We start from the raw sequence: 24,897 nt of genomic DNA, 5'->3' as shown, positions 1-24,897 counted from the left end.
CACGAAGGAAGGAAGGAAGGAAGGAAGGAAGGAAGGAAGGAAGGAAGGAAGGAAGGAAGGAAGGAAGGAAAGATTGAAGGGCAACAAAAATGGCAGGTCTTAGGGAAAACACTAAGTAACTCTTTTTAGTCCTCAGCTTGTTCTTCCCCTGGGGACCGAGGAGGTCACTCCACACCAGAATTCTATAAGCCTTGGCAGAGAAGACAGACAGTGACAGATGACATGACTTCTTTCCTAGGGGACCTGAGCCACATTTTTCTTAATCATCCTGATAAATAGACAAGCCACTCTCAGGGCTTTTTACTCACCCCCGAGGTGGAACCTTGGACAGGAAATACAGGGAAGAGGCCGTGCAGGCACAGGGCAGGTGATTCCTGACTTTTGCTTCAAGTTTGCCTCACGACTGGCAGGAGACAGTTGTAGAAGAAGAGGGCCTGGTGGCATGAAGGTCCAGCTAAACATGGCCTTACTAGCTGCTGTTCCTGCTTGTCTTCAGAGTCTGGCCTGGTCCCCACCAGCCTTGATGGGTTCCTGTCATTGAATTGGATTAAACAGATAGCGGAGGAGCTGGGAGAATTGGGAGGGGACTTTGGGCGAGGACTTGTGATTCTAGTCAGAAGAGCTGTAGCATCGTCTGGCCAAAGGCAGAGACGAGAGCAGCATGCAGCCAGCAGGCCATCGTGTTGCCGGTGGTAGTTTTCATGACTGTGTTCATTTAAGGGGGAACAAAGGATGCATCGGCTTTATATGAGCTAGCAAGAGGACCAGCAGTCAGGCATGGGTCTCCAGAACAAGGAACCCAGGGGTGACTTGCTCTGATGGAGATGTTTAATTTACCTCCCAAGATACTGGAAATAAGAAAGCAAGTTCGGAGTTGCATGGAATGTGATCAGTTGACTTGTGGCATTTTTGTAGTTGATTGACTGATGTTGTTGGTTATCACTTTGAGGACAATGAAATGGCTTAGCAGGTAAGGGCACTTGCTTGTCACCAAGCCTGCTGACCTGAGCTCAATCTTTGGAATCCACGTGGTGGGGAGGAGAGCACCACCTTCTGCAAACTCTTCTCTGATCTCCACATGTGTGAGACACAAGCACACACATACATACACACACATGCACATAACCCTCCACATAATAAATGCAATAATTTCTAATTGACAAGGAAATCTGCGCATACTCTGTTGCTCTCAGATCATCATCATTATTGATTTTGTTTCCTAATCATATCTCTTTACTAAAAAATCCTTTTCTCAGAGTTCCTTATATTTTCTTCCTTAATAAGCTTCTGTTACATTCATAATTTAAACAGACGAAGTCACGGAAACCATTTCTGCCTTGTTTGTTCTTTTCACAAACAACATCGCTTTGTGGGTTTAGTCAGAGCCTTGAGCTCTTTACTGATCAGCACAGAATAAATAGGCCCTTAAAACTGTCAGTGGTGCGGGCCAGTTCCAAAACCTGAGCGCTGAGGGGCCAGGCCAGCTGGCCATGCCAGGCTCCTGAGGCATAATGTGTGTTCTGTAGCTCTTGGCTTCAGCGCCCTGGGCAGCTGACTATCAGACCGGCTGCAAGGGGGAGGGAGCAGATTCTCCACTCTCCAATTGTCCTGTGGCCTTCTCCAGGCGTAAACTATGGGGTGGTTCAAGTGTTTCCTGACCGTGATCAAAACCTGCAGAAACTGGCAATAGCACAGGCTGAGGGTTCTGAAGCCTGGCCAGCCACTGCCTTGTCGTGTAGCTGTGATCTGTTGTGGAAACCTCCTTTCAGGCTCCATGGTGTGTAAGACAGAGGCCAGGCCTGCTCACTTTCCTGAATTCTCAAGTGCTGTAGAGGTGGCATTTCACAAACACTCAGGTGCATGGAAGGATAGACAGATGGACACTTCCCTTCTGTTCCACCGGGTGTTATCCCTCCACTGTTCAGGGTGGGAGACAAATGGCATCCACTGCCAAGTGTGCTACAGGGGTTCACTGGGCCCCTGGTACAGTTTCTTATGGGGTGGCTGAAGCATCCTGAGCTCTGAGATACTGTCTTAGAAGGGGTTCTCTTGCTGGGAAGAAGCACTATGACAAAAAGCAAGTTGGGGAGGAAAGGGTTTATTTGATTTTCGCTTCCATATCATATTCCATCATCTATGGAAGTCAGGGCAGGAATTCAACCAGAGCAGGAACCTGGAGGCAGGAGCTGATGCAGAGACCATGGAGAGGTGTTCCTTACTGGCTTGATTTTCATGGCTTGTTCAGTCTGCTTTCTTATAGAACCCAGGACCACCAGCTTAGGGATAGCATCACCACAATGGACTGGGCAATGGACTGGGCCCTCCCGCAGCAATCCCTAGTTTAGGAAGTGTCTTACAGGCTTGTCCACAGTCTGATATGGCGGTGTTCTCTCAGTTGAGGGTCCCTCCTCTCAGATGACGTTAGCTTATGTCAACTTGACACAGCACAGACACACATTTCATCGGTAGACTGCATGGGCCTCAGAACGAGGACTGAACAAAGTTCTGACCTAAGAGCCATGATCCTCCTCCGCACAGCAGGAGGTGGTTTTGTTTGGTTTTGTTTTTCTCTTTTAAACTAAGCATGCATCTCCTAGATCTCAGGAAAAAGACTAAAGGTTTCTTGTCAATTATTTCGTGGGAAGCAAGTCCCTCCCGGGGTTTGTAGACTTTGCACCAGTGGAGCAGATCCTCGATGGTCAAGCGCAATCGTTGGAAGGGGCGTTTTTTTCAGGAGGATTTATTTTCATGAAGAAGAGACCGCCACACAAGGCAGACGGGTGGTAGCTCCCATGGGCTTTCACAGGTTACAGCTATGCCTTTTTCTCTTCACACCTTCTTTCTGGATGTTGAAGATGAGGTTTGGATTGGAGTCGTAGATTTTCTTGTTTAGATAGCTGCCCTTCTTTCTCTGGTTTACATTTGTACCCCATGACAGCCTGCCCCAGGCATTGTGGGGTCACTCCAGAGTTCTGCGCTGGAGGGCCGTGAGCTTGGCTCTTGCCTGTTTACTGCGTCTCCACACATTATAGCTTCCTGACTTCAAATAGTGCTTGAACAGACCGCAACCACGTTTCTGGCTGTCATCCAGAGTTTGACTTCTGCTTCCCAGTAATGCCATAAAAATGCCCTGTCAAATAAATCCTCAGGAACTAAAAAGAACAAATTCCCCGTTCTGTGTGATCGGAGAGAATGGAGACGGGTTTCAGCTGACCGCCTGGCTTGGTGCCCATGGCACAGGAAAACCAAGTTGCCAAGCATCTCTTGGCAGTGTTTTCTAGTGCTCAGAGATCATTCTCTGTGCGCGATAGATGAGCTTCCCATGTGAGCTTTGCACGTTTATATCCACCGATGCTTTTGGGTTCCATAAATACTACTTTTACATCCTGCTGGGTGATATATTAGAATATGTTATGAAGTGTTTGGGCCTTGGCTCGAGTTTCTGTATAGTAAGCTTGTAGCGCTAACAGTGGAAAGAAAGTTTTGTGTGTATGGACACGCTTGTGTGCATGTGCATATGTGCTTGTGTGTCTGCTCACATGTATGTGCATATGCGATTGCAGAGTGATGGGGACCTTTCCCTAGAAATTATAAAACCCTTGCCATTCATGGACGAATGAAGAAAGAGATGGCATATCCAAATGAGAGCCCCTTAGGGAGGGTTTCTCTGCAAAGTGAGGTTTTAGAAGATGTGGGAGTGGACAGAAAGTGTCGGGAGAGACCCCAGTGGGGAGGGAAGGAAGGGCTGATGTGACCTGGAAGGGGAGGCATATGGGGAAGTTGCCTTCAGAGTGACCTTCAGTGCAGAGGTGCGGTGTCCAGGCACCTGACCCAAGGCTGCCCACTCTCTCCTGCCCCCCTTCTCTTGGATTAGTGATTCCCCACTGACTGACCTCGATCAGAAGCCAGATTTGGAAGGGCAACAAGTCCTTTGTTTTGGCTTCAGTTTGGAGACTGAACACGACCTGGTTGGAAGGCACCTGAAAGGCCTCTGAACATTCTCGTTGTCTGTGTCCAGTTATTGGTGACAGAGGCCTAAGAATCCACAGAAAAATGTACTTTCATTTTTAAAATAAAAATATTTATTGACATATGATTAACATGCAATAAGCTGTACATACTTTAAACATACAACTTGATATATTTTGATATATATATCCACCTGTGAAACCATGATAGTGACTTTATCATACTTTAAGATTTAAGATAGTCCATGTGTCTCTCAAATGAAATTATGGAAAGATAACATGGACTCAAGCCATAATAGCTACAATTTCAAAAGTGTTGGCTCTGACAAAATACACAAAAAATAAAATCCAAAGTTCATGAGGAGTGTGAAGATATAGCTCAATGGCAGAGCATTTGCCCAGCAGGCAAGGAATCGTGGTTTTTCCTCAAGCCTGCAAACTAATGGTTTCCACACAAAATAGCAAAAATGATAGACTTGGTGGGACAGCCCTGTAACCCCAGTTATTCAGGAGGCTGAGGCAAGAAGGTCACACACTCGAGGCCAGCCTGGGATACGGAGTGAGATAAACCCTGTCTTAAAACATTAAAAGAGGGCCGAGCTCAGTGGAAGAGCATGCACAAGGCTCTGTGTTCAATCCCAGCTTCGCACATTCTCTCAGAACTCGGGAGAAAACTCTTTCATCCGAGTTCATAGTAAAAAAGAAAGTGAAACTTTAAGTTTGAATATTTTTTGTCTAAATTTTGCATTTGTTTATTGATGAAACTAAGTTTGAATTTTTTTTTTTTTTTTTTGGTTTTTCGAGACAGGGTTTCTCTGTGGCTTTGGAGCCTGTCCTGGAACTAGCTCTGTAGACCAGGCTGGTCTCGAACTCACAGAGATCCGCCTGTCTCTGCCTCCCGAGTGCTGGGATTAAAGGCGTGCGCCACCACCGCCCGGCTGTTTGAATTTTTTTTTGTCTGAATTTTGCATTTGTTTATTGCCAAATATTTAAAAACAAAACCTTGAAAACAAATGGCTTTAACAACTAAGACTGTTTGCTGCTCTTTCAGAGAAGCTGAGTTCAGATCCCAGCACCCAGAGCTGGCCGCTCCCTGCCGCCTGTAGCTCCAGCTCCAGGGACTGCAACACTGTCTTCTGGCCTCTGTAATCACTGCACTCATGTTCCCATGCACCTCCCTCCGCATGTAGATATAATTTAAAAATAGTGAAAATAACACTGATCCAAATGTAAGTCTGTGGATCTATGTGGTCTGAGTAGTTAGCAGTTGAAGGCTTGAGAAAGTCAGTGCTAACTGTGTATTTATTTAGTTCCAGTGGGTGCAGAACTGCGAGTGTGAAGTTCCAGTGTGCACTGTATATAATAGTCATCTGCAAAACACAATCCCGGAAATCAGCTCAAGAGTAGCCGTAGGGAGGTGTGATGGTTAAACTTAGTGGCCAGCTTGATAACACTGGTGCAGAGGGAATCCCTATTGACTAATTGCATCCATTGGCTTGACCTGGGGCATGTCTCTGAGGCTATTTTCTTGGTTGCTAATTGATGCCGCATGGGCCATCTTACCGTGGGCAGTGTCCTCGTTAGGCAGGTGGGCCCCTCCTCTCTAAGAAAGGCAGCTGAGGACGCCTGAGAAACAGCCGTCAGTAGTGTTCCTCTGTGGTCTCCTGCCTCCAAGTTCTCGGCATCACTCTGTGATGGGCTGCGGTCAATCTGTGAGCAAAATAAACGCTTTTCTCGTGCTGGGTGGGCTGGTCAGCGTTTTAGCTCACCAGCAGAGAAACATACTAGGACAGGAGGGTGTTGTTGATAACTGCTCAGACCTGTTACCATCACCATTGCTGGATATTTAATATGCACTTGGCATTAGGTATCCCTTCATTAATCTTGCCCAAACCACAGGAAATAGATACTGTTGTGCTCCCTGCTTTGCAGATGACGATAACCTTACAAATGTGGACACTGAAGGAAGTCACAGAAGCCACTATCTTACTGTCTGAAGGTCACAAAGTTTGTAAATGATAGGGCCATGATGGAGTTGCATTCCTGCTCTGTCCTATTCTGCATTATATTATGTAGCACGTCGATCACCCGCAAACACATTTAAGGAATTATTAGCAGCAAGTTGCTTGATACCCACCTTTAGTGGGCCAGGGTGCTGAAGTCCTCCCTGGGTGGTGAGCTGACACCCATAGCCTTCACTCTCCCCAGAGTCCTGTGTATCTAAGGCATTGGTTCTCACCCTGTGGGTCCAGACCCCTCCGGGGTTGCCTTTCAGATATTCTGCACACTAGATACTTACATTATAATTCATAAAAGTCGCAAAATTATTGTTATGAGGTAACAATGAAGGTAATTTTCTGGTCGGGGGTCACCACAGCATGGGGAACTGTGTTAAAGGGTTGCAGCATTGGGAAGGTTGAGAACCATTGCTTTGAGGAAACACAGGATCTAGTGCTAGGGAAGGCCAGGGCCGGCAGAGGAGTACTTCATCCATCCGCGGGTATGGTAGCATCTAACAGCACAAGAGCTCGGCCCAGGTCCCTAGGCTCCTGTTCGTTGGCTTTCAAATGCCACGGGCAAGTCCAGAGTGCTCTCACAATCCAGGACAGAGATGGTGTTAGTTCTCTTCGTGTGCAGCTGACTTCTCACGCATATCTTCAGAGATTCAGAGACGTGTTCTTTGGCCACCTATCCCATGTCACCTGTCACCGTCTTTTATGTTTCTTCAGAACAATGGTCCTTATCATACAGTACAGTCCAGCGTCAAACTTTTTGGTCTTAGGATATCTGCTCTTGCTTAAAAAAAAAAAAATATTGAGGACCAAAAGAGTAAATGCACAAATTACACCATTTGCAATTTACTCTAACAGAAATGAGAATGCATTTATTCAGTGAAAATGGCAATAATGGGCCTGTTATATGTTACCAAAAACAAAGAATGAGAAAAAGAGCATGCTTTCTACAACAGCCATGAAGCTTAGCATTGTTTGATTTTTTTTTTTAAATTGCCTCTGTTCATAAAAGATAGCTAGGTTGTCGAACAGTTTCTGCCATCTGATCTATATGACCTAAATATGTTATTTAGGTAAAAGTTGATGAAGAAAGTCTGACCTCATAAAGGCTTGACGTTCCCCTTCTTTTGGAAAAGGGAGTTTCATTTATAGACAGCATCCAGTTTATCATGGTTCAGCTCAATACTTTTCACCTTTATAACAGTTCAGAAGCCAAGTCCACATGGTCAATACTGTTCACTTCTGGTATGGCATTCATTAAATCCCAAGAACCATCCAGCACGCTGCTGTTAAGCAGGCTTTGTGCTGAGGATATGTAAGGTGGGCTAGTCTAGGTTGCAATATCCTCCAGGTTAGCTTTATTAAATGCATCTTGCAATTTATGATCATTTCAATTTGTGAAGGATTTATTAGGATTGTATTCCATTAAAATCCAAGGAACTTCTGAAATTATGGAAATTACATTTTTACTGTTCTAAAACTAAACAAGTCTTTGTCTCTTAATACAGTATGCTCTGTGGTCCCTGTGCCCTGGGAATTCTTTTGTAAGCCATTCCAAAGTGGCAGTCAGTGGGATGCTTTCTTGAAAAGATCAGTGTCTTTCCAGATTATGGTTTATGTAAAGTCTAATAAGAATCATGAACCATTAGTTTCATCGTACCATTAAATAAGTCTTTAAAAGAATCATCAAGTCCTCGAAGAATCGAAATCCTTCTAATCAGATCTTAACTTCTCACCTGCAGTTTGATTCGAATCCTTTTTGAGAGACTAAATTTCTGGTTCCTGACATACTGCCTTGATCAATGTTTGTTGAAAACATTGGTTTGTTATAATGCTTTGCATTCATACATCCAATTCCTATTTGTGTCCACTACCTATTGCGCCACTGGGGAAACTGCCTTTCAGAATAAACCTGGACATCCGGCTCCCGTGACTTAAGTGGCTGCTGTATCCACTCCTCCACAGTGGTTCCAGGGCATTAATCCCTGTTTCTGTGTCTGTCTCTTTAAGATCCACATGGGCTTACAGCATTACCTCATCAAGACCTGTCAGCCCAGCTGTGTTCCCCTGGATGAAAAACTCCTGCCCCAGCTCCTAAAGGAAGCAGGCTATGCTACGCATATGGTCGGAAAATGGCACCTGGGAATGCGTCAGAAAGAATGTCTGCCAACACGCCGAGGATTCGATACCTACTTCGGTAATGGAAATTCATGTTTCCTTAACAACACAGACCTACTACATCCCACTCATAAAACACACCCAAGTGTCATCAAACACAATGACTGGAAACTTGAAGTACCATAGTGGAGCTGCTTTCTGATGGTCTCTCCATAAGCCAGCTCCGTGCTGAACGCTGGGTGGACCTTTGCCAGAGCCCTAAGGGACACCCTTAGGGGACCACTCAGAGACCACTGTCCACTCTGTAGGGTCATCTTGAAGATGATGAGGAGGGGCTCTGTGGAACTAGAGGCAGACTTTGTGCTTCCTTCACTAAAGTTCACATGCTTTTCTCCCCGTGGCCTGGGTTCAAAGGCCCCTCTTTTGGGGGGTAGGGGGGAGAATGATGGCATCTTCTCCTACCTGTGAGATCTGTTTCTGAAATTACTAGATTGGGGAAAATCAATTTAAAGCATTAATAGCAATAGAAGATAATAAACAGAAGTGGGAGGTAATGAAGTGATAACTAGAAACAGGAGAGCCCTCGGAAAGAAACGTGAAGCCTGCTGTTTGTTTTAAAGTGTGACACCGCATGTCTGTTATAAACTCTGCAGTAATTACTAACCTGTTTGCCGCTAACTGTGTGTCTTTGTGTCAAGTTCTTTTTATATGGATCTGTCTTTCTGTTGTCTGTACAGTAACCTCCCTCCCTCCCTCCCACCTGCTTCTTCCAAACTGGATGGTTAGTTAACATAAACATTTAAGTAGACTAACAAAATCGGAGTGACTAGTCAGACGTGGAGTAATGTAAACGCACCAAATTACAAAATAAATAAATAAGTAAGAAGTACAAAGCTGTGTGGCTGCAGGAGCACTCCACATTCAAGTCTAAGACTGGAGACTTCTTATGTCGGTAGGGAGGAGAGAGGAGGGGTAGAGGGACATTGTTCCAAGCTAAGTGGACAGTAGGCGTTGAGGAAGTGAAGCTGCTCCCGACCCTTAGCAGTGAGAAAAGCTTCTGGGGAAGGAGGCAGAGTGGAGAGCCACTCTAGTCAGCGTGGTGGCTTCCTTGTCGTTCTTTAATTATTCCCTGCTTCCGTGTAAGGTAAGGGCAAAAGCAGAGCCCAGCGAAAGGGAGCGGGTCCACATATGCCTAGACGCACCAAACACTTGGATCTAACCCTGAGGTCAAGATACCAGCCTGTCAGAAAGGAGAGCAGGTATGTCCCTCTCTCACCCAGGGTGCTGCCATGACATTTGTTAGAGCACGAGGGCCCCAACATAGACAACTCTGGAGCCGCAAGGAATAATCAGACGCAGCTTACACGGTCATCACGGAAGGGCAGGGCATCTCAGGCTTCTTCTCCTGAAGATCTCTCCGCGTTTATTCTTTAACCAACTTTTATACCAACACATAAACTGAGCAGGAAAATACCTGTCTTCTAGGTAACCAGGTGAATGACGGTTTGTAACATCTGCATCTACCTGTCTGCTGTGTATGCTAGCTGTCACGTAGGCTTGAATCAGCATCTCTATAAGGCATCCTCCAAATTACAAAGAAAGGAGCAACAAACATCCTGACCCTTTGCTAGGCAGAGACAGCCTGTCTGCAGGGCTATGTGACCACCTCAAATGGGGCCTATGGCTTCAGAGCCTGGCTGCCACACCATATAGAAAACATGGGCCTACAGACATTCTTTCTGGCTGAATCTTCAGCACTCTTGAATGACTGTTAAAACTCAGCCTTCATTGATTTAGCATCCTGGACGTTCCAGAGGAATGGCTTGTGCACCTTGGGGACTTTTGTTTCCACCCAGGATGTTTCGTGTCTGTCCTTTGACAGACTGTGGATCTTAAAAATCTTTATGAAAAATACAAGTTTTGTTTGGACAGCTAGGGAGAGAGTTCAGTCTCTAAAGTGCACCCATGAGCCTGAGTTCAGTCCCTAGGCCCAAGCAAAACAAAAAAACAAAACAAAAAAAAAACTGGGTGCCTTGCGGGTTCTAGTCTTGGCACACGGGCTGTGAAGGTGGGTGAATCCCTGGGGCACACTGGCCAAGGGGCCTAGCCTAATTGCCAAGCCAGTAAAAGAACCTGTCTTAAACCACAAAGGGGGATAGCTCCTGGCAGTGGTTAGGTATTGCACTTTAGCCTGTGTGCACACTCATACACAGACATGAATGGAAACCTTCACATATAAGGCAGAAACCATAGGCTTTAGGAGAATTAAGGTCTATCCGGGAGCTAGGTAGACCAATACCCACATTCATGTGAAGAGAGACTTGCAGCCAAGGAGAGTATTTGGAACGCATGGCCGTCATTAGCATTGTAATTTAGCTGTCCTGCTGGAAGCGGGTAGGTGGTTGTGAATGCCTTCGAAGCCAAGGAAGTACACACTTGATGGGTAACTGTGTCGACGTGAACTGCATCTCAATAAAACCATTGAGGGACACAGATTCAGTTGTTCAAAAGTATTTTCTAAAGTTCCTCACAAAAGCCTAGGCTGCCGTCGTCCTGAGGTTCAGCCCTCAAGTTTGTGGACTGCAATGCTGATGGCATTGTGTGACTGTCACTAGCTGTGCTGGGTCAGCTTGGCCAAGTGTTTGAGGATGTGGTTCTGTTTCTGCAACTCTCCTGTCAATGTCTATGGCTCCTACAACCAAATATAGCCTGTGCACATGTCCTCCCCAGTGATAATTTATATGAATGGATAGAGAACCTGAAGTTTTCTCTCCAAACTCTAATACCTCATCGATGTTAAACTACAAACTAGGTCCCAATCACGGTGATTGACAAGGTAAGGGTTGAGATTATTATTCTTCATTTTATTTATTTATTTACTTACTCATCCATTCATTCATTCATGTGTATGTGTGTGTGCTCGCATGCATGCCAGGACACACGTGGAGGTCTGAGGACAGCTTGCAGGAATCAATTCTCTCCTTCTACTCTGTATTCTTCTTCATTTTATTTATTTATTTACTTACTCATCCATTCATTCATTCATCCATTCATTCATTCATGTGTATGTGTGTGTGCTCGCATGCATGCCAGGACACACGTGGAGGTCTGAGGACAGCTTGCAGGAATGAATTCTCTCCTTCTTCTCTGTAGATCTCAGGGATCTAACTCAGGTTGTCAGGTTTGAAATGTGGCAGGCAGGCACCTTTCCCCCACTGAGCCATCTCAGCAGCGCTGAAATTATTTTTTGTGAATATGTATTTTTCTATTTCACATTAAGTAATAAATATATTATACATTTTTTGCTATAAATGAAAAAAGGTGAAAATCATATAAAAAGTTGTCTTAAGATCCTTATACTAGTTATGTTTAGGACCTTGACCTTGGATAATGGAAAATGGTTAATCTAAAGTGAATTATTATATAAGTTAGTTATAAATTGAATTATTTTATATAAGCTGTAGAAGGCTCTTAATTATCATTATAGAGAAATTCTATGAGAAGGGAAAGAGCTAGGCCCATTTTTCATCATTTTAAGAATAAAAAGGAATATATTTAAGAGCCTAGGAAAGTTTATTTCTTTTTAATAGCTTCATTGGGTATAATTCATATACTATACAGCTCACCCCATCAAGGTATTTAATTTAGTAATTTTTATGCAAATTGAGGGATTGTGTCGATATCATCACAACCCAGGCACAGGACAATCTTTAATCACTCACAAAAGAAACCAAATCTCCTGAGCAGTCACCCCAGCTTCCCCTCGGACCCCAGCCCTGGGCCAGCACTGCCTCTCCTTTGTGCTGACTGACTTCTGAGCAAGTCTGTGGATTGAATCCTAATACACAGCACAGCTTGCTTTTATACTTTAACAAAACAGGTAACATCCACAGAAGAGCTACTGGGAAACTTCCCTTTCTCCTGGCTTCAGTCCCTGCTGTGGGAGAGGGCTCTTTTCAGAAGGTGAAGGTGACAGCCACTCAGCTCAGTGAGCAGCAGTGTGACTCCAAACTTGCTGTGTGTGGAACAGTCTAGCTAGAATGCTCTTCTCTGACCTGGAGCTGGTATGCGAGCAGAGAGAGCTCATATTTGGGAAGGTTTGTACCTTCCCACCAGTGGGTGTCAGCATTTGACTAAATATAACTCTCGCTGAGGCCTCGTTCATAAATAACCGCGGGCATCAGTCTCCCAGCAGTAGTGACAGCAAATGGCGTGAGCTGAATCCCGTTTTTATTATCTTACAAATAAACCTTGCATCAAATCGCATTACCAGTGTATGATCTTTTCTCTTAACCTTAAAGGACTAACATTTTATTGCCTACTGAACCTGAACTCTGATTTCTAAGAACCTGTTTCCACAGAACCATCGACCTACAGAGCTGACGTGATGGAACCGATGCCCTGAAAGACCCGAGTGAGAAGAGGACTTGGGCTTCTGTGCAGTCACATTTCCACGGGGTCTGCCAACAGATATAGAGATGTTAAGAAATGGAGCTCTGATTAGCCTTGTCATTTGATTAGCCTCGTCACGGGCAGTCAGTTGCATTAGGCAATTAAATGCTGGAACATTCGTTTACTTAACAAGCTTTTTGCCTGCTGACTGTTTCGTCTCCCATTCCTCTTGTAGGCTATCTCCTCGGCAGTGAAAACTATTACACCCACGAGGTCTGCGCACTAATTGAGCCTTTGAACGTTACGCGGTGTGCTCTTGATTTCCGAGATGGTGAAGAACCCGCGACAGAGTATACAAATATTTATTCAACAAACATATTTAGCAAAAGGGCTACAACCCTCATAGCTAACCACCCACCAGAGAAGGTAAGGCTTCTTCTTAATTATTCTCAAAATTTTCTTACTTCTAAAGGTTTTTTTTCAAAAAAAAAAATTAGAGCACATTCCAGTTAGCCAGAAAGGGAAGATGGTTAAAAGTGAAGAATCTGGATCTTTTCTCTCTTAAAGATTCGATGGATCAGTGTGGGAGAAATTCATGCAGCATACTGGAACCCCCAAGAGATGATTCTCATGGGAGGGGACCCTGGACTGCAGGCATAGGGATGCTGACTTTCAAGATTTCATGGAAACCCTGCTTTCTCTTTGTTTTGTTTTGTTTTTTTCTAGACAGGGTTTCTCTGCATAGCCTAGCTGTCCTAGAATTCACTCTGTAGACCAGGCTGGCCTTGAACTCACAGAGATCTGCTTGCCTCTGCCTCCAGAGTGCTGGGATTAAAGGCATGCACAACTATTGCCCGTCTTTGCTTGCTCTTATGATGCTCTGCACGCAAGCACTGTAAATGGCTAGCAAACAGGTGTCTGCATGCAAGGTGGGGCCCCCTATGGAGAACTGTTAGGAGTTCGGGCTCAGAGCAAACTCTCCCATCTTATACTTTTCAGGATTATTTTGGTTACTCTCAATCACTTCTATGCCCATGTTAATTTTAGAATCTGTTGACTTTTACCAAGAAAACAAAAGGTAGTTGCTTTATTTGGTGTTCATTGGCTAACTTAAAGGAAATGGCCATCTTAGCAACACCGAGTTTTAAAAATTCAAATGCGTGTTAGATCGGTTTTCACAGGTAACTAAGGAAGCCACTGGGTGTGTCGTGCACAGACAGCTACAGGTTAAAAAGAGCTGTGACTAGCCTTAAACCCAGACTGCCTGGAGTTAGCGTCCAAGTGCTTTGGAAATTATGTTGCCAGATCCTGGGCTCAAAGAGTGTCCTCATGAATGTAGTCAACACACTCACACAGAGTGTCCTGCGGTGGGAGCCTGCCCGACACGGAGGAGCCCAGAAAGTGCGCAGCCGCTGTGCTTCGTCTCTGGTGATGTGAAGGTCCCTACCTGCATACCTGTTCAGACTTAGTGACCTACCAGTGATTCCCTGTTTGGTATGGAATCTTCTAGGCTCTGTCTTTGCTCCTCTTACTCAGTATGAGGGATCTTCCCTGGTGACCATTTTCAGCTTTGCTTCACTCTGGCTTTTTAAGAGTGGCGTGCTGACATCTCCAGGGAACTGTGTCTGCCACGCAACATGAAGAAAGAGGAACGTTCTCTTGAACGTTTAGAAACGGGCACACTTTCAGTCTAGGTTTAAACTAAGATAGTTGGTGAGCTCGATGACTTCACGGATCAATAAATGGCTGGAAAGCAGCAGCTAGGTGAAAGGGTTCTCTGTGGGTGGGTATTCTAAGCCGGGAGTGGTGGGGTAGGCACGAAACAGGACAATAGGAGCCCCTAAGAGCCTGTATTCCATGGAAGAGGTCTTGTTAGCATGGCCCTCCTCGCTGGCAGTACTGTAGTTCTTAACTGTGTGTGTGGCATTTTATAAGCATGGCCTCATACCAAAAAATTCAAAGTCAGGTTTTAAATAAATGTTCTGTTATCCTTTGAGGGAGGCACACCACTTTTATTTAATCAAAGAGACTTGGAGAAACGAAGAGACTTGTTCAAGGTCCCAGGGCCATTGGAAGGCAGCATCAGAATGTAAGCTCTCTTCCTAATCAGCATCCCTAGCTCCCAGCTAGTATCCGAGGGCAGAGATTTTGAAACCCAGTTCGTATTCAGCTCTGCAGTCCCAGTTTCGACACCATATTAGACTCTCCCGGGACACTCGTAAGAAATGATGATGTCAGACATTGTGAGGGACCAGTCCCCGGCAGGACTGAGTCGCCAGTATTCTGTCACCTCGTCTCAGAGATTTGTCCCATGCTGTCACTGCGAATAGCCTGTGTAGTTAGGATTCTATGACGTGTTATTCAGGGCACTCTCAACTCCCTAGCCCAGGTTCACAGTCTGACCTCATGATACTCTAAGCCACAGGGACACTCTGCCTACAATAAAAAGTCATTGCCTGGAGGCACTCAGCACAGGTCTTGGCGAAGGTTCTGGCTGGCACACCTGTTCAGCCTTAGTGACCGCCTCACGACTCCCTGTCTGCTATAGAAGCTCCCAGCCTCTCTCGGCTCCTCTTACTCAGGATGAGGGAATCTTTCCTGGTGACCGGCTCGCTTTGCCTCACTTGGGGTTTTTAAGAGCTTCATGCTGACATCTCTAGTCAACTGTGTCTGTGAAGAAAGGGAAATGTTCTCTCAAATGTTTAGAAATGTGTAGCGAACAGTATTGTCTCCCGGTGCCCTCGTGACATCGAGCAGCTAAGAGGAAGCAGCTGTGCAGAAGCTGTTCTTTGTGGGTGGGCGGCTAAACTGGGCTGGCGGGGAAAGCAACCGAACTGAGGACATTAACAGGCCTCAGGCGCTCCCATGCTATGGAAGGGTGTTGTCAGCATGGCACCGCTCACAGATCGCCTTACGAAATGAGCAGATGGGAGATGGACGTTCCCCGCCAGTGTCTGAGGTGCCCAGTGTCCCCAAGCACAGGCACAGGGGAGGAAATGGTAGTTAGTGGCAGCTCAACCATTTTCACAAGGCAGGTCCTGCACATCTGCCAGCTTCAGGTCCCAAGACCCTTGTGTCTCACTGGCTCTGGGAGCGGCACCTTTGTAAGATCTCTTACAAGGTTTAACCTGGTTCCGCGCTAGGCTGCCAGGTGACACTTATAGACTGTAGCATGGCATCCATTCTAAGATGGGAGTCATTAAAGGAATTCCCGTGAAGTGTCCACAAGTCAACTAGAAATGTCCCTGCTTTTAAGGGGCAGCTGAGGGAGAAAATCGATAGAGCTGTTTTGTCGCTATTATTGGGGACATTTCTCATGGATGTACATGCGTCAGGAAGGGATGTCCTTTCTCCTCGATGTTCAGGAGACTCTCACAGTAGTAACATTTATTTTTTAAAAAGTAATACGTTTTTCCATTCATACTTTGAATTAGGAAAACCTATAAAGAAATAAAAATAAGACTTTGCTCCTCAGTGACGTGTGATTTCTCTCCATCGTGGGGGATGTTCGGAGTATAGAACCGAGGAGCCATGGAGCATACTAGAAAGGAGAAAGAGCCATTAGCATCGAACAGCTCTGCTGGCTAGGTCTGGGTTTTCTGTGATACTCCAATGTCTAGTCATGATTTCCCAACCGGGACTTCATTTTATAGTCTTAGGATACTTGAAAGGGTCACAGTTAGGACTGGCTAAGTTGATCAGAACACAAGTCTGGAGTTGAGAGAATACCAAGGACATGTTAGGCTCCAACATAAACAGAGATGGGTGGAGGCTGACGTGGGGCAGACCGTGAGTGTGAATCCAGAGTCGGTGAGGTGAGAATGGCCCCTCTCCAAAGCCAAGGCCAGAGCAGGCTAGGCCTCAGGTCCCTAGACCTGTAAGGAACCCATCGCCAGATGCTGGCTGTTTGCTCTGAGCAGTGAGCAGAGGTTGCAGCTGGCAGGTGTGGAGAAACTGGGTACAGCTTTCCATTGGAGGACTCTATAGTGGCTGCAGTCAGGGTCCTGATGGTGGTTGGAGACGGCAATAGATAATTGCTCCTTCCATTAGGCAACCATGTAGTTTAAAAACTACCATTCCCCCCCTGAAATTTAAAAACAGTACAGCGGGACTGGAGAGATGGCTGTGTGGTTATGAACACTGGCTGCTCTTGCAGAGGACCTGGGTTCAGTTCCCAGCACCAACTCCAGTTCCAGGGGAACTGACACCCTCTACTGGCCTCTATGGGTACTGCATGCACATGGTGCACAGACATACATGCAGGCAAAATACATGATTTTTTTTAAAGAATCTTTAAAAATAGTATACTGATACTTCCGGTTAGTAATGTTTGAGAATTGGTTGTTCATAAATAAAGTACTACTGAGAGCTGAAAGTTTGATTTATAGTGTTATACACGTGTATAAAATGACTGGGTGTGGTAGCGTGCACCTTTAATCCAAGCACTGGGGAGATAGAGACAGGTGAATTTCTGTGAGTTTGAGGCTATCCTGGTCTACATAGCAAGTTCCAGGTCAAGCTGGGCTACATAGAGAGAGACTGCCTTAAAATAAAACAAAATGGGTGGTGGGGGAAGGACAGACAGACACGGGGCCTGGGGGAGTAGGGAAGCACATAAAATGTGTTTCATTGGTTCCACCCTCATGAAATGGACAGCATTGCACATCACTGTGTCCTCCCAGTGACCCAGAACTGTGCAAGGGTGTGGGGCTCTTTACCCCACAGCAAACTGCCCTTGACCGCTCCTGATAAAATGTAAGGAAAGAGGACATTTTTGTTGTTGTTCAAAAAATGCACATATTCATTCTTGTATGTTATGAAGTTATGGTCTGGTCAGCAAGTGGTGTGAGGCTTTTGCATGTGACAGGCTAGCTTTAGCTCCATCACTAAGGTTTAAGTGAGTGTAAGTCAGATTGCTAGCAATATGGTCTTTGTGGTTTTATATTTGTATCCCTTTAAGAGTGATGGTCATATCATTAGCCACTAAGGAATATTTATAGAATTATTCTCAATTTTTTTTCAATATTTAACAACAAGAAGAACAATTTGTTCTACACTGAGAATTTGTGAATCCCTTTAATATTGATTCCAGAATCGTGTTCTCTTTTTAAGATTTTTTCTGTGTCTGTGTGTGTGTGTGTGTGTGTGTGTGTCTGTGTGTGTCTGTGTGTGTATGTGGTGTACATGTGTACAGGTACCTGCAGAGGTCAGAAGAGGGCATTGGATTCCCTGGAGCTGGAGTAACAGTAAGCTGTGAGCTGGCTCATGTGGGTGCTATGGACCCAGCTCAGAACTCTGTCTTCTGCAACAGCAGAAAGCACCCTTAACCACTGAGCCATTTCCCAGGCCACATTTTTTTCTCTGGCAAAACAACAAGAGCTTTCCATGCTCTGCTGCTTTTGTCTTCAGGGTTAGTTGCTAGCTGGGGATAGGCTGCTCTCCCCTTTATCCACTTCACCAAATAGGTTGTTATTTTGCTGCAAGTGGTCTGGCTAGGAGCGGACAGACTCACTTCTGTCCTCTTGGGGTTCTGACTGCTTCCAAGAATCAAACTGGCATGAGACAGTCTACATTAAAAGTTACATTAAGAAAAGAAGGTGGGAGAGCCACAGGAATAGGTACAAGGGAGTGACCGCAGAGGGAGCAGGCCCGAGCCAGATACCTCTGTGGGACTGGACGTGAATCAGCAACCTCCAAAGAAGCAGGTCCAAGCTAGCGACCTCCACTGGAGCAGGCCCAAGGCAGGAACCTCAGTGGGAGCAGACCCAAGCAAGCAACCCCTGTGGGAGCAGGACCAAACAACCCCTGGGAGTACTGAATGACCTCTGGGAACACCAAGTGACCTCCGGGGTGACTGAAACCACAGCCCTGACTGCACCACGAGGAACAACCATCTGAGCCTTGGATCCACTGGCACCTGGAAGATTGATCACCAGAGTCACAACCCCAACTACACCAATCAGAAGAAAAGATGGTTAGACAAGGTAACATACTCAACAGCACAAAAAGCAACACGACACCAACAAAAACTAGTGGCCCTGAAACAGCAAGACACGAACACCCAAATATAAATGAAGCAGAAGAAAATGACCTAAAAATAACTTTAGGAGAATGTTTGAGGCCCTTAAAGAGGAAATGAAAATTTCCCTCAAAGATATGGAGAAAAAGACAAACAAAAAATTGGAAGACATCATCAAATCCTTAAAACCAAGAAAAAACATTCAAACAGATGAAAGAAACTGTCCAAGACTTGGAAACCAAAATAGAGACAATAAAGAAAACACAGACTGAGGGAGATATAAAACAGAAATTATGAGAAAATTATCAGGAGCCACAAATGCAAGCAAAAACATCAAAATAGAAGAGATGGAAGAGAGAATCTCAAGCTCTGAAGATATAGTAGGAGAAATAGACTCATCGGTCAAAGAAAACATTATCTAACAAAAGCTTAACACAAAATATTTAGGAAATATGGGACACCATGAAAAGATCAAACCTAAGAATAATGGGGATAGAAGAAGGAGAAGAAGTTCAACTCACAAGCACAGAAAATATATTTAGCAAAACCATAGGAAAAAACTTGCCCAACTGAAAGAAAGAAATGCACATACAGATAAAAGAAGCTTACAGAACATCAAATAGACTGGGCCAAAAAAAAGTTCCTTTGCCACATAATAATCAAAACACTAAACCTACAGAATAAAGAAAGAATATTAAGAACTGCAAAGGAAAAATGCCAAGTAACATATAAAGGCAAACCTACCAGAATTACAACTGACTTCTCAATGGAAACAATGAAAGCCAGAAGGTGATGGTCAAGTGTTATGCAGACATTAAGAGACTAGGATGCCAGCCCAGACTACTACACTCAGCAAATATTTCAGTCACCATAGATGGACAAAACAAGATATTACATTACAGAACCAGATTTAACAAGTATCTAGCCACAAACCTAGTCTCACACAAAGTACTAGAAGGAAAACTCCAACTCAAGGAAGTTAACTACATCCACAAAAATACAGACAGTATCTCACAGTATCAAATCCCAAAAAAGGGGAAAACATACATAATAACATCACCAACAACAAAAACTAAAATAACAGGAGCTGGTAAACACTGCTCATTAATACACCTTAATATAAATGGACTCAACTCACCTATAAAAAGACACAGGCTAACAGACTGAATACAGAAACAGAATCCATCTTCCTGCTGCATACAAGAAACACACCTCGACCTCAGAAAAAGACATCGCCTCAGAGTAAAGGGTTGGAAAAAATATTTCCCTATCAAATGGACCTAAGAAGTAAGCAGGTGTAGCTTTCCTAATATCTAACAAAATAGACTTCAAACAAAATCAATAAAAAAGACAAAGAAAGATATATCCTATTCGTCACAGGAAAAATCTATCAAGAGGAAATCTCAATACTGAACATCTATGCCCAAATACAAGGGCACCCTCATATGTAAAATAAACACTACTAAAGCTTAAATCACACATTAAACCCCACACACTAATAGTGGGAGATTTCAACACCCCACTCTCACCACTGGGCAGGTGCCTTGTGAATTTTAGTTCTGTCCCCATCTACACCTTGGCTGGTGCCTGGACTTGGTCAGTCTAGTGTCTTTTCTCATGTTATGTTTTGGATCCTTTGTCATCTTTGAACATCTTTGCCGAGGCGTAATTGGCATTGTGTAAAATTCACCCACTTAAAGTACACAGTTAACTAGGAAACTTAAGAGGTGTTTGATCATCATTACAGTCAGCTTTTAAAATATTTCGTCACTGGAGGGTCATTTCTGCCCACAGGTAGTGCCTCACCGTCATTCTATCCCAGAATTCCCTGTAGCCGCAGACAGTCACTCACCTCGTTTCTTCTTCAGAATATTCAGATCAATTTAGCAATGCAAGATATGGTCCCTGATTGGCTCTTTTCATATTTTCAAAGCCCAACTGTCTTGTCACTGATTGTATTGTTGGTATGCACCATAACTAAACTATTCTGAATTTATTTATCCATTCATCGATTTGCAGACATTTGCGTTTTCCTGCTTCTTGTCCACTACGAATAACGGTGCAGGGAGCATCCATGTACATTTAATATGCACATGTGTTTTCATGGTTTTCTGCAATAGGAAGGCCAGGTTGTAAGGCACCTGTGTAACACTAAAACCTTCACACTGCTTTTCAGGGTCTGCATCCATCACTTACATTCCCTACAAGAGCAGCTGAGAATTCTGATTTCCCCATAGCCTCGCCAACATTAGTGCTTACTATTTTGAATGCTCTAAGCATCCTAATGGACATGAAATAATGTCTCAGTGCAGTTTTTGTTTTGCAGTCCCCTGGTTATGAACATTGGTTACCTATTTGGAAAAATACCTATTTAAATTTTCTGTGCTGAACTAAGTTGCTTTTTATTGTTGACTTTATGTATTCTGGATGTGGGTTCTTTACCACAGATATGGTTCACAGATACTTTTGGAGCCCTCTGTAGGTTCTGGAAATTACTGATACGAACCGATAAATCTTAACTGTCTCCTGTTTTGTATCGAAAGCCTCCATTTGCGTTTAACTGCTGTCCCCAAACTCTCTTTCCAGCCGCTGTTCCTCTACCTTGCTCTCCAGTCTGTCCACGATCCCCTTCAGGTCCCTGAGGAATACATGAAGCCGTACGAATTTATCCAAGACAAGCACAGACGTATTTATGCAGGGATGGTGTCCCTCATGGACGAAGCAGTGGGAAATGTCACCGCAGCCTTGAAAAACCATGGTCTCTGGAACAACACGGTGTTCATCTTCTCCACAGGTCAGTCTGCCAGTAGGGCAATCCATCTCCTGGCAAAGCCTAGGATGTGGCATTCGGTAGGCGGAATGAAAACAGATTGGAGCAGTTAGCATTTCCTTATGAAAACAGGAGCTAACTGTGGTAGCGGAACTGCAGTCGCAATGTGAATAAGGAAACAGAATTACACACCTCGTCTCCTTTCGTTAATATTTGAGGATACACCAGGAGTGTGCTCAAAGACCAGCACTCACTGAGTGCGGTAGTAGGCATCACACATCTACAGGGTGTCAGGATGGCAAGTCCCCAGAGTGCCTCGCCAGGCCAGCCATCTTCTGTGACTGCCACTGTTGCTAACTGAAGGGCTGTGTCTGGGCAGATACAGGCGGCGACACTCTAAAGACAGACTAGAAAAGGAGCCAATTAAACTTAGGCCAGAGTGTCCTGGTCCAGCCTCGATGAAATTCGTATGTTCCCAGGTAGGAGCATGAGGATTAGAATTATTAAGCAAAAGGAATATAGACATGAAAGAGACAGAAACACAGAACAGCATCGGGAGGGAAATTCGGTGAATACTGAACCCACCCACTTTTATTTTCACTCTAGGGGAGGCGGAGGCAACAGGCTTCATTACCATGACCTAAGGAGTGGACCAAGTATCCTCCACCTTTGGTCCAGGTGGAGCCCATCCACCTCTCTATGCAAAATCCTAACTAGCCACACTCTAGGTCAGGATCGCTTGTTTGTAGCCACACCTGTGGTCAAAAACTTTGAAAGAGCAAGAATAAGCTCAACCTCTCTGACCTCCAGCCAGGTGGAACAGGCTCACATCACGTCTGTGGACCCCCACACTGGAGTCTCAGAGCATAGGATTTTTTGTGTTAAACTGATTTTCTGACAATAAAAGTCACACATTCACCAAGGAAAAGTAAGCACAGAAAAGGGTGACAGGAGAGTCCAACATCAGCCCCTGAGCTGACTGAAGACCGCAAACTTCCCTCCAGTGGGACTTGGGCAGACATCTTTGCTTGCTCCTTGTCCTGAACACGCAGGCGGCATGTTCTGTGTGTCATACAGAGCATACCGTGATGGAGCTTTTCTCATCGTGGACTTTGGGATTGTTAGACAACCCCGCCCCTCCTCCCCACTTTGAAGAATCCCGATATTTCCTTACTTGATCAGTCTTCTGCTCTTGGTTTCTTGTTCCGTTTTCTTTACATTTCTTTTACTGTTTGGAAAATTTACTTACCAGTCTTTTCTAAACTTGGTGTTGAATTTATCTCATTCACTATTTTTTTTTAAACTACCAAGAACTCTTTCTTATTTCCTGGTAATTCCACTTCTTTAAGGTTTTTTTCTTTATAGATGTAGAAGCTTATTCTTTAATATGTCTACATGTGCTTGATACACATATGATACGTGTATGTATATACATCATTACATTTACCATATTCACGCCATTCTCTATTTTAAAAGATTTTTTTGTATGTTTGTATTTTTGTTTTTGTCAGGCTTTCAAGTGAGTTAATTCTTCATATCCTTTTGACCTTGGCTAATACCAAAATCTTTGATTGGAAACTCTGTGTGAGATCAGAGCTTGTCATCCAGTGAGCTATACTGAAAGTGGGGGTGAGGCAACATGACGAAGAATTAATCTTGCTGGCCTCATAGTTGTTTCTGTTGTTCTGTTGTTTTGCTTTGTGCTTAGTTAAGTATAGTTGTCAAATCTAGTGTGTTTGAGCATTTACTGTATACGTTCTCAAGAGCCTCACATGTTCAGTTCGAATAACCCTCACAGCAATTCACTCCCTGAGGACTGTTCCCGCGTCTTGCAAATGTGAGCCCGAGACCCCAAGAAGTTAATACTTAGCCCATGGTTACACCGCCATAACTGGGCAGTTCTGACTTTCTGTTTCAGGCTCCGTAGCATTTTCTGGCCTCAATGATGACAATCTTTGTTTATGTAAGACAAGATCTTGTTGCCATATAGCCAAGCTGGTCTGAATTCTCAGTCCTCCTGCCTCAGCCTCTTCGGTGCTGGACTGTATGTATTCATCACCATCCCTGGTGAGTTGATAATGTTTGTGTTCTCTTCCAACTCCTGACACAGCAGAACTGTCTCCACGGTGGGTTGCAGTGACAGACTGCTAAGGCCGGGCAGTCGGTGGTTGGCGTGAGCAGCTTGTGTGGTTGCTTTAGGGCCATCTAAATACTATAGTTTTCTAAGTGTTTCCTATATTGATAAGGGTTGAATATAAGATATTTTTTTCACAAAAAAGAAAGGAAGAAAGACATCTTATTTGTAAACCTTTACAGGGTGTCTTATAATCTGGGGGTCAACCTCAGTTTACTTCACTTAAAAATCCCTCTATAGCATTTTTGATCAATCTGGTGTTGAAGGCCTTGGAGTCTCTAGAAACACTCGGAAAAGGAGACCAGGAAGCTCAACATCGATTTATCAATTATTCATTGGAAATGACCTCATGACCACAAAAATTGGAGACTATAAATTAAAAAAAAAAAACTCAAGCCTTGTTGCAGAGATCATGATTACACGGTTTCTGGAGAGTGATTTCCTGAATATGGATTAATATGTTGCTCATGAGCCAGAGAGTGCTCAGAAGTGAAGATGTTTACTCTGGAAACTGTTACATATCTCAGTGATTCTCATAGGAATAATAATATTGGTATTAAGGATGTCTGGGAAGAGCTGGAATCATTTTTTGTGTGATATATGAGAATGAAAAAATATTTAAAAATCAATGTCTCTTTTGTGTCATGATATCAGATAGGTGTATTTTAAAATAGACTTGAACATTTTATAAACATCTGAACATTTTATTCAATTTAGCAAAAATAATATTTGAAGCTTTTCACTGCAAACATGGTGATCACCCTATAATAGGGCTCTTGTTTCCTGATATGATGATGTCTTAACAGATATATTAATCCTAGGTCATCTTTGCTTTGGGGGCTAAATGCAGCTTGATGATGTCTAGACGTTTTAATAATGCTCCTAAATTTGATTCGGTGGAGTTTTAGTTAGGATTTTCACATCAGTTCACAAGTGAGAGTGGGGTTGTTTCCTTTTTCACTGGCAGGCTTAGCTGGCTTGGTTGAATCACATGACAAAATAATGAGGATGGTTTCCCATCTTGTCTATGATCTGGAGTAATGGGCACTCCCTTGAGCCTTCTTTGGAGGCTCTTTAAAGGTTATCTCCATAGTTTACATTTTTCCTTACTTATGTCTCGATATGAGTCTCCAAATGTTTCAGATTAGTTTTCCCTGAGATACAGTGCCTGCCTTGATCGCACCTTCAGAGGATTCTCCATCCCAGGAAAGTTTCCCATATTTAGCTCGCTGACTTTGGTCTGCTTGAATTGGGGAGGGGGAAATCAAACTTTTAATAGGTTGGATTGCTAATCCAGCTTCTTTTCTTATCCCCTTTTGGCTTTCTGTCTTTCCCCAGTCTCTCTCCCTCCGTCCTGTACTTCTGTCCTTCCCCCCGAGTCTGTCTCCCTCCCTCCTGTGTCTCTGTCTTCTCCCCTCTGTCCCTCCTGTGTCTCTGTCTTCTCCCCTCTGTCCCTCCTGTGTCTCTGTCTTCTCCCCTCTGTC

At 44.3% G+C, this 24,897-nt stretch overlaps 1 protein-coding gene across 1 annotated transcript in view; it reads left to right on the top strand.

Annotated features, from left to right (window-relative positions):
* The window catches only part of Arsb (arylsulfatase B), a 179,654-nt gene that overhangs the window by 9,793 nt on the left and 144,964 nt on the right, over positions 1 to 24,897 (top strand). The window contains exons 2-4 of the mRNA XM_005356487.3: positions 7,991 to 8,177; positions 12,726 to 12,916; positions 21,096 to 21,303. Of these exons, the coding sequence (XP_005356544.2) occupies positions 7,991 to 8,177; positions 12,726 to 12,916; positions 21,096 to 21,303 (586 nt within the window). The remainder of the gene's footprint in view (positions 1 to 7,990; positions 8,178 to 12,725; positions 12,917 to 21,095; positions 21,304 to 24,897) is intronic.

The sequence above is a fragment of the Microtus ochrogaster genome, chromosome 19, assembly GCF_000317375.1.
Source record: "Microtus ochrogaster isolate Prairie Vole_2 chromosome 19, MicOch1.0, whole genome shotgun sequence".
In the NCBI taxonomy this organism is placed as follows: Eukaryota; Metazoa; Chordata; class Mammalia; order Rodentia; family Cricetidae; genus Microtus; species Microtus ochrogaster.
This window is presented reverse-complemented; position numbering and strand designations above follow the sequence as displayed.